This window comes from Pongo pygmaeus, chromosome 19 (assembly GCF_028885625.2).
Source record: "Pongo pygmaeus isolate AG05252 chromosome 19, NHGRI_mPonPyg2-v2.0_pri, whole genome shotgun sequence".
NCBI classification, from domain to species: Eukaryota; Metazoa; Chordata; class Mammalia; order Primates; family Hominidae; genus Pongo; species Pongo pygmaeus.
In genome coordinates, this window is record NC_072392.2 from 11,835,188 (window position 1) to 11,845,734 (window position 10,547).

Below are 10,547 nucleotides of genomic sequence, written 5' to 3' on the forward strand. Positions count from 1 at the left end.
GGCTGTGATCAAGTTCAATCCAAAAAATTTTCTGGATCTTTAATTTCTATATGTGCATTCTAGGCAAATAAGATTCTTGCTACAAATTTGTCATGAGGATAAGGAGGATTTTACAAGTTGTGAAAGACAGGATTGTAGACATGCCGTATGCCTCATGTGACATGGGTTTATTGATTGTTAGATTAGAATCTATGGAAAAAGGCTCTAGATCAAAGATCCTTGAGACCAATCTCTCTATTTAAAAAGATACTTTGGCTGGGTGCAGTGGCTCATGCCTGTAATCCCAGCACTTTGGGAGGTCAAGGCAGGAGGATCATGAGGTCAGGAGATTGAGACTATCCGGGCCAACATGGTGAAACCCCGTCTCTACTAAAAATACAAAAAGAAAAAAAAATTAGCTGGGCTTGGTGGCAGGCACCTGTAGTCCCAGCTACTCAGGAGGCTGAGGCAGGAGAATGAAGTGAACCCGGGAGGCAGAGCTTGCAGTGAGCCAAGATCAGGCCACTGCACTCCAGCCTGGGCAACAGAGCGAGACTCTGTCTCGAAAAAAAAAAAAAAGAACTTTGGCAAAGCAACTCACCTCTTCTCAATATGCTTGTTTTATAATGCACATGTTCATGGACTAGTTTACTTAAAACAGATGATAATCACCATAACAATGGCTCCCTTCAAAGAACATCACATGCAAGACACCGTCACGTCCCCATTCCTGAATTTATTTTTATTTTTTATTTTTAGAGAAGGAGTCTTGCTATGTTGCCCAGGCTGGTCTTGAACTCTTGGCCTCAAGTGAACTTCTTGCCTTGGCCTCCCAAAGAGCTAGGATTACGGGCAGACTACAGGCATGAGCCACCATGTCCAGCCCATATTCCTGCTTTTTGGGAGGGAAAGATCTCCCGATAATTTTTATATTTTTCCGTCTCTTCCAGAAAAGTATAACAAGAACTGCATTTTCAAAGACTCTTGACTCAAGTTATTTTAACTAAAGGAACAGTTGGTGCAAAGAGAATGTTTTCAAAATGTTTATACCTTTTCAGTAGCCAACATTCACATGATGGGCCCACTCAACCTGCGAAAGCAATAAGAATATTTTAAAAATCCTTGGCTACCTTTGGAAGGCACTTCTTTTCTGCCAAAATATTTTCTGGAAAGAAAAAATGTATTCTTGCTTTTAACAACCTCCTCTCCATCCTCCACTTAGACATATCCCCGTCAACATCCCAGGAATGTGGGCACTCCCTGCTAATAACACAGGAGATGGGCTAACACCCATCCCTAACCAGGAGACCCACCCAAGGCAAGAAGATTCCTATATGCTGCAGGGCCATTCCCAGCCTAGTCCAATCTCACATACACACACCCAAGTCTTCCTTTTAGGATTTTAGGATAATTCCAAGTAAATAATTTCATATTCAGAATACAGAAAGTGGGGGGAAAGCATATTTCAAGGCAGATTTCAGTTTGATTACTGTATGCAGGACATTATATAGTTTGGATATTTGTTCCTGCCCAAATCTCATGTTGAATTGTAATCCCCAGTGCCAGAGATGAGTCCTGGTAGGAGGCATTTGTGTCGTCAGGAGAATCCTTTATAGCTTGGTGCTGTCTTTATGACAGTGAGTGAGTTCTTGTGATATCTGGTCATTTGAAAGTATGTGGCACCTGCCCCCCCGCAACTCCCTCTTGCTCCTGCTCTGGCCGTGTGATGTGCTCCTGCTTTGCCTTCCACCATGAGTAAAAGCTCCCTGAGGCCTCCTCACAGGAAGATGCCAGCGGTATGCTTCCTATACAGCCGCTGAGCGGAACCGTGAGCCCATGAAACCTCTTTTCTTATAAATTACCCAGTCTCAGGTATTTCTTTATAGCAATGCAAGAATGGCCTAATACAGAATGGAAACACATAAAAATGTTAACAGTGGTGGTTATCTCTGGGTGATGAATTTTGGATGGTTATTTTGTCTAGTCTACATTTTCTTTTGTTCTATAGTGAAGATATATTAATGTTATGATTTATAAAAATAATAGAACAAGGGAGGCATTTTCCTTGAGCATATAATCCCACACAGAGTGAAATATCAAATAGTAGAGAAAGGCTTCTGATGAGAAACAGGAATCTCTTTTAATTCTTACATCTGTTTCTGGTGCTTGAGATCACATCAGAGCCTGCTACCTAGCAGCTCAACTGTGTTCCAGTTGGCCCACGCAGTCTATTTGCAGATGATTTAATTAATTGCCAATATTTAAAACAGCAGGTACTTTTACATAAAAATCTTATTTTAGGCCAGTCTAAAAATAATCAAAAGATTCTCATATGTCATTAATTGACCCTAGAGTTAAGTAATGGCTTCCCATTCCCACGGTTTTGCTCATTTTGTCATAATTTATCCCCACCAACTTCTATTTTTTTCAACACTAGACTCATCTGACAAGTTTCCATTATCTTCCCACTTTCTGATCCCTTGAATTTCTGACTTCTGTCCATGTGTTATGCTGATATCTATTTCTTGATGTTATCTTATTGAGGCAGTTGACCTTTTGCTAGCTAGCTAAGGCTATAAGTTGTCCATTTCCATGTCTTCCCAATATAGTTACAGTAACCAGTTTTATTAGGTTAGCACAAAAGTAATTGTGGTTTTTGCCATTACTTTAATGGCCGGCATGGTGCCTCGCGCCTGTAATCTCAGCACTTTGGGAGGCTAAGGTGGTTGCATCACCTGAGGTCAGAAGTTTGAGACCAGTCTGACCAACAATGGTGAAACCCAATTTCTACTAAAAATACAAAATTAACCGGGCATGGTGGTGCACGTCTGTAATCCCAGCTACTTGGGAGGCTGAGGCAGGAGAATCGCTTGAACCCAGGATGCGGAGGTTGCAGTGAGCCAAGATTGCACCATTGCACTCCAGCATGGACAGCAAGAGGGAAACCCCGTCTCAAAAAAAAAAAAAAAAAAAAAAGAGTAATGACACAAACTGCAGTTACATCCGGGCATGGTGGCTCACGCCTGTAATCCCAGCATTTTGGGAGGCCAAGACGGGTGGATCACCTGAGGTCAGGAGTTTGAGACCACCCCGGGCCACATGGTGAAACCCCATCTCTACTAAAAATACAAAATTAGCTGGGCATGCTGGTGGGCACCTGTAATCCCAGCTACTCGAGAGGCTGAGGCAGAAGAATTGCTTGAACCTGGAAGGCAGAGGTTGCAGTGAGCTGAGATCGTGCCATTAGACTCCAGCCTGGGCAACAGAGCGAGACTGTCTCAAAAAAAAAAAAAAAATGCAGTTACTTTTTGCCAATCTAACAGTTAATGTAACCTTTATTTCCTGTTCTATTACATAGAAGCAGCTCCCTTGGAGCTCTCCGCTTTCAAGATGTGTTAGTCTATTCTTGCATTACTGTAAAGAAATACCTGAGGCTGGGTAATTTGTAAAGAAAAGAAGTTTAATCAGCTCACAGTTCTGCAGGTTTTACAAGAAGCATGGTACTGGCTTCTGGCGAGGCCTCAGGAAGCTTACAATCATGGCCAAAGGCAATGGGGAGCCAGAATGTCATATGGCAAGAGCGGGAGCAAGAGAGAAGAGGGAGGTCCCAGACTCTTTTAAACAACCAGATCTCCTCTGAACTAACTGATCAAGAACTCATTTACCAGCAAGGGAATGATGCGAAACCATTCATGAAAGACCCGCCCCCATGATCCAATCACCTCCCATGAGGCCCCACTTCCAACACTGGGAATTGCATTTCAACCTGAGATTTGGAGCAGACAGACATCCAAACCATAGCCCAAGATGACGCTCTTACCCCTGCCTTCAGCTCCCTTCCTTCTACTTCCCAGCTTTTGTTATTGCTGCTTATCATTACTTTTGCTTTGTAACCACCAAAACTGAAAATACATTCTCTTCTGTAACCAAAATTAAGTGGCCTATGCTCTGTCCATAGACTGATTTGCAAAGTTAAAAAAGCAATAATTCCATTTCTATTCTGTGAACGTGTCTATATTGTTCATAACAGATCTAGAATTACATTCTCTTGTTTTACACAGCCTCTTCACCCCCACTCCCCAGAGTTTCTACTTTCCTTTATTCTCTCTTTCTCTTGCATTAGTTCCTTTTGCATAGCATCCATTATTTCTAAACTTTCCATTTACAATTAAGTATTCTTTGTTTGTCCTTCTTTGCTGCCACAACCTTTCTCTCTCTTATTCTGCTATGGCTCATTCTCAAAGAACGTTCTCAGAAATGTTAAGGAAGAGGTAAATTTTCTGCATTGTTATAGTCTAGAAATGTCTTCGTTTTATTCGTAAACTGAACTAACAGTTTTGCAAAGTATTGACTTCTGAGTTGCTAATTTTTTGTGCATAGAACACTGAATTTGTTGTTGTTGTTCTTGCTTTGTGTTTTGTTGTTTGTTGTTTTTTTTTGAGACAGTTTCACTCCTCTTGCCCAGGCTGGAGTGCAATGGCGCAATCTCTGCTCACTGCAACCTCTGCCTCCCGGGTTCAAGCGATTCTCCTGCCTCAGTCTTCCGAGTAGCTGGGATTACAGGCATGTGCCACCATGCCCGGCTAATTTTGTATTTTCAGTGGAGATGAGGTTTTTCCATGTTAGTCAGGCTGGTCTCGAACTCCCGACCTCAGGTGATCTGCCCGCCTCGGCCTCTCAAAGTGCTGGGATTACAGGCGTGAGCCACCGCACCCTGCCACAACACTGAATGTTTTATGCTTTTGTCTGGGGAGAAGTCTCGTGGACAGTCAATGTCCTGTTCCTTTGTGGATGCACAGTTTCCCCCCCTTTCCTTGAAGTCTTCTAATCTTTTCCTTTTGGTTCTTGGTGTCTGAAACTTTACATTGACGTGCTTAGCTGTCATTCTTTTTTTATATTGTGTTTGGCATGTAAAGATTCATTTTCTTCAGCTCTAGAAAATTATTTTGTATTATTTCTTTGGTAAATTCCCTTATGTTTACTGTTTACTCTTATTTTCTGGAAAGCATATCTGTCAGATGTTGGACCTCCTAGATCAGTCCTCTGTTTTCTCCCATCTTTTTGTTACTGTTTGTTTTCTTATGCTTTTCAGGAAATTTCCTCAAATTCACCTTTTAACCTTTCCCTTGATTTTGTTATATTTTATATTAACAACAATAGTGATTTCCACAAGAGTTTTTTTTGTTATTCTCTCTTCCTTTTAATAACATCCTGTTCTTGTTTTGTGGATGAATCATCTTGAATCTGTCTGAGAAACTGTGAAAGTTTTAACTTTGTTGTTGCAGTTGCTGTTTTTGTTGTTACCAAAATTCTGCCTCTTCTCTTTCCTAGGTCATTTTTTTCATCTTGTTTAACTTAATCTAAGCCTGCATTAAATCTCTTCTTGTCCTTTCATGTTTACAAGAGTAGTGATCAAAAGCTAATTCTAGGTCTGCAGGCAAGGGCAGAGCTGGTTGACTGGTAGAATTTGTTTTCAAGATCTGATGAGTTATGCCAAGATGTGGCACCTTTATTCTCTGCCTCTCTTGACTTTCTTACCTGGTGACATAGGTGACTAGTGGCATTGCATACTGTGCATGTGGATGGAGATATGAGAGCAAGAATCAATAGGCTTCCAATTAATCCTCCTATTTTCATCTTCCCCTTCAATCACACCTGACATTTCTGAGATCTCCAGTTTGTATAGGGCTCTGTGGGCTGATCAGTTTCCCCTTGGTGAACAACAGCTAACTCTAAGTTGTCGTGTCCTCTGCCCTGCTCCAGCGGTCTCCACTCCTTCACCAGTGTGGTCCTCCATAAATCTGTTGGACTCCTCACCCTCCAAATGGCCCTCACCAATTTGCTTGGTGTAATGGGCTTATGACTATTTTAATTGCTTCATAATCATTTTAGAGAAGTCTTGGGAAGTGTAGGAGGTAAATGAGCATGGCCAGTCTGCCATCCTTAATTGGATGGCCCACCACCTGCTTTTTAAACTGCTTGGATGTTTAAACTTGGCCCTACATTGATTTCTCTTGTGCCTTAGTAATGACCAACAAAGCAGCCTGAACCCCAGTTATTGCACAGACCTGAGATGTATTTGGAGGTATCTGCTGTGTGTCCATGTATCTTTGTGTGTAAAAATATGTACTTAGAGGGCAACAAAAGCTACGTGCTTCAATTTTAAATTCTTAATACATTTTTTAAAAATTGAAATTATGTCTTTTTTATGTTCCTATACATCGTGTTAATGGGAGAGACTAGATGAGGTTAAGTAAAAGTTACGTTGTACTCTAGGACCTTAGAGCCAGTGGAGGACTTAGATTCCAGACAGCCCAGCCCCAGACTAACTGCAGCAGATACTGGCAGTTGTCCTCCCTGGCCCACATGGGTTGCTGTTGACCTTTTTCATGCTAACCCCAGTTTTGATGTGTTCTTGCTTCTAATAGCAGCACCTGCACCATTTTGTCAGGCTACTGGAACCCATTTTTCTCCAACTCAAGCAGAGGCAGAATGTATGCAACCTTCCCCCCATCCACATCCCTCACACCTCGTAGCATTCAACACCTCGATGACTGCGGTGGTGGGGTATGAAGCTCAGCTCTCTCATCTTGGAGCAGGACATCTCTGGATGTCCACTCCACCCTCCCACCGCAGGATCAAGATGAAGTCCTTGCTAGGACCCGCCTGAGATCTTCCCCGAATGTGCCTTCATTTCCTTCTCTGCCCTGCTTTCCCTGGTCCCATAGGAATGCCCCCGCAGAGTGCTTCCTTCAGAACCACCTCCATGTGAACCCTCATCTAATGAGCACTGGTAGTTACATGGGCTGAAATGACTGACGGTCCTTGTATTCCTTCCTATACAGCACCTTAATGAAAACCTGGCAAAGCTCACAGCCAGGTTTGAGAAAGCAACAGCAGACAAACTCAAATGTCAGCAAGAAGCCGAAGTGACCGCAGGCACCATCTCCCTCGCCAACCGCCTGGTGAGTGTAAGCCACAGCAGCCCAAGCTGTAATTATATTAGCAGGCTTGTCAAATGCCATGGAGGTGCAAGATAGATGAGCACAGCACAGCAGCGCTTTGACTTGGAGGGAAGTATTAAAATGTGCTGAAATGCAGGAATTGAGTCCTGAGGAAAATGTGGATGCATAAACCCTGATCTGATCAAAGGAGTTTTCTTATAGACATAGTTGGGAGGATGGGAGCACTGGATCTATCAGGCAGCTCATGCAAAATGGGAACACGCTTATATTCATGTGTATTGACCAGAAGAAACATTACAAGACAAAGCTAGCATTTTATAGGCAAACCGTGACGTTCCTATCTATGTAATGTTTCATTATAAGGGTATGGCCAAGATTAGGAACTGAGATAGAAACAGAAAAGAATGAGACCTACTGACCCTGAGTATTTCAGAAAACAAACACACACACATATAAACACATGCTCCAGCCTTCCTGGGAAATCAAGTCTGCAGGTCAGGGCAGTGGTGCTTGTGTTACGAGTGTTTGTTTCTGCATAACAAATTACTCCAAAGCTTAGTGATTTTGTACAATAACCATTTCATAATATCTCACAAGTTTGTTGAGGGCAGGGCTCAGCTGGCCAGGTTTTCTGCTCCATGTGGCCATGACTGGGGTCACTTGGTACATTCAGCTGGTGGCTGGGCTGGAGGCCCCCGAGACGACTTCCTTCACATGCCTGAGCATCTTGGCAGTGATGATTGGAAGGGAGGGTGCAGCTGGTCCTCTCTCCCTTCCTCAGGGCCTCTCCATGCACTCTCTCTAGCAGGGTAGTCGGACGTCTTACATAGTAACTCAGGACATCAAGAACAAGTGTCCCAAGAGGCAGGAAGTGGAAAGTCCCAATATCTGAAGGCCTGGGACTGAAAACTGGCACAACAGCACTTCCACTGTACTCTATAGGTCAAAGCAGTCACAGATTAAAGGGCAGAGAGCACAGACAGCAACTCTTAATGACAGGAACGTCAAAGAATTTACAGCCTTTTTAAATCCCCTATGGCTTGTATTTCTCATCCCATATATCAGCTAAGACTCTGCAAAGCGAGTCAAATGGATATGATTTCTCTTCAAGCTAGAGACTTTATAGCACCCTCCTCACCAGTGAAGGGAAGTACACTCCACACCTGTTGACATTTATTCCAGCCATCATTGAATTACACAGCGGAGCCAGATGTTTTAATCTGGGGAGCAGTGAGTCATAGCCATCACTGAATGGAGCTGTGATGTAATGAAGACCTGTCATACCCAAATGTGTGTCTGTGCAGTTGTCACTGGACCAGCTTCTGTGTGGCTTTGAGATGATCCGTTTAGCTGAACAGTTCAGTTTAGAGACAGAAACTCTTGCCAATGTGCAAGAAGTCCTCCAGATCTCCTAGCTGGCCTGCCTTCCATTCACCTCCCTGCTTGGTTTCTGAACTTAGCGCAGCCTCCTCTGCCTGGCTGGAGCACTTTCTGAGTCAGTGCTCGTGGGAGGCAGTGTGGCGCTCTGCTCTAGGAGTCAGGATGTTCAGGCTCTGAAGCCACCCCTGTATCTACCAACCTAGAGATTCTGGTGAGATATTTGGACTTTCTGACCTTTGTGTAATCTGAAAACAGGCATGTGAATGACTGGGTTGGCAAATCTCTAAGGTCTGTCCAGACTCTGACGTTCCACGATGTTATCATTAGAAGAAAAAATAAAGGATGAGTCCTAATGCAGAAGCAAAGCTCCGCCATACCACTAACAGTCCTCTGTAGAAAGGATGGCTCTCCTCCCAGGGAGACTGTACCAACCCGAAGAGGGCTGGGGCGTCAGGACTTTGTACACACCCATGACCTTACCATGCTTCTCTGTGTCTCAATTAGCACATCTGTCTCCTCACCCTCTGTGAATTATTTATGGTGCATGGATTTGATTTTGTTTATTTTCATTTCCCCAGCATTTGGAAAGGAGAAAGAAGTGGCTAATTTTCTAACATGTTCCACAGACCAGATCTTGTGCTAAATAATAAACATACATGATTATATTTCATCCTCTCAACAACCCTTTGATTAAATGGTATCAGTCTCCACACATAGAAAGAGCAGAGTCAAACCCCGTCATCTTTCCTTGGTTCCTGTGATGCATGACAGAATGGGGGCTTGTGTACTGAAAGCTTTGCTACGGGCAGCGCAAATCCCCATTGGTGGAAAGGGCCATGTAAGTGACGTTCTGCCTCTTCCCGCTATGAAGCGTGCAGTGGGCGCTCTCCATGATGGAATCACGGCTCTATGACCTGCTGTGTAACACGCCTCCTCTCCTCTCTGGCTTTTGAAATGGTAGGTTGGAGGACTCACTTCTGAAAACGTGAGGTGGGCAGACGCCGTGCAGAACTTCAAACAGCAGGAAAGGACGTTATGTGGAGACATTTTACTTACAACGGCTTTCATTTCCTACCTTGGCTTCTTCACAAAGAAATATCGGCAGAGCCTCCTGGACGGAACTTGGAGGCCCTACCTGAGCCAGCTGAAAGTACGTATGGCCTGAATTTCTCCCGACCACATCAGCCTCTGGGCACCAATGGGAAGACATCACGGTCATAATTCACATCCTCTGGTGTCCTCCCGCACACTCACCCCCACCACCCTCTGAGCACCAGGTGTGAAACCTGCGTACCCGTGTCCTTCCACACTGCCTTGCATTGCTGCCCACTGCCCTCCAGGCCACCTGGGGGCAGCACCTCTCCTCTGAAGGCAGTCCTCCACGGGAACACTAGTCCTCTTCCCCGCAGGCTGTCTCCTAGCAATCCTTAAAGCTGTGAAACCTGGGAGATAGAAAAAAAAAAAAAAAAAAAAACCATTTTCGTCTCTGATCTCCCCACTCCAGAGCCAAACTTCATAGGAGCAGTCAGGGGAAGTTCCATTTCCCAGATCCTACACTGCACCTTGTTACTGGGCCCTAAAGCTACACAGCTTGTGCCAGTGACTCACAGATATCCTTCGTCGGCTTCCGTCCTGCATGATCCCATGAACAGCTGCTCACATGCTTCTTGTTTGGGCAGTTCAGCTTGTCCTGTTCGTGTGGCTAGGTGGATGTTACTCCCAACCCATCCCTTTACATCACCCGCCCCCCACCCCCTGCAATGTAACTAAGTGGAGAAATACTGGTTTCCCATTAAAGGGGATTCAAAGCTGTACTTGGACCCGAGCATCAGAAGTCCTAATATTTTCTTGGCACTTTCGCATCACTTATAGCAACCCACAAATACTCCCTATGTATTTAGCGTGTCCTACCACTCCACTATACAGGAGGCACACAAAACGTTCAAGACCGGGATACCTTTGGCAAGTTCCCAGTCTACTTGAGGAGATTAGGCTCATAGAAGTCAGCGAGGGTGGGCCGGGCGCAGTGGCTCACGCCTGTAATCCCAGCACTTTGGGAGGTTGAGGCGGGCAGATCACGAGGTCAGGAGATCGAGACCATCTTGGCTAACAGAGTGAAACCCCGTCTCTACTAAAAATATAAAAAATTAGCCGGGCGTGGTGGCCAGCGCCTGTAGTCCCAGCTACTCAGGAGGCTGAGGCAGGAGAATGGCGTGAACCCGG

At 44.4% G+C, this 10,547-nt stretch overlaps 1 protein-coding gene across 1 annotated transcript in view; it reads left to right on the forward strand.

Moving 5' to 3' along the window:
• The window catches only part of DNAH9 (dynein axonemal heavy chain 9), a 379,881-nt gene that overhangs the window by 268,328 nt on the left and 101,006 nt on the right, over positions 1-10,547 (forward strand). The window contains exons 51-52 of the mRNA XM_054456248.2: positions 6,825-6,944; positions 9,286-9,474. Of these exons, the coding sequence (XP_054312223.2) occupies positions 6,825-6,944; positions 9,286-9,474 (309 nt within the window). The remainder of the gene's footprint in view (positions 1-6,824; positions 6,945-9,285; positions 9,475-10,547) is intronic.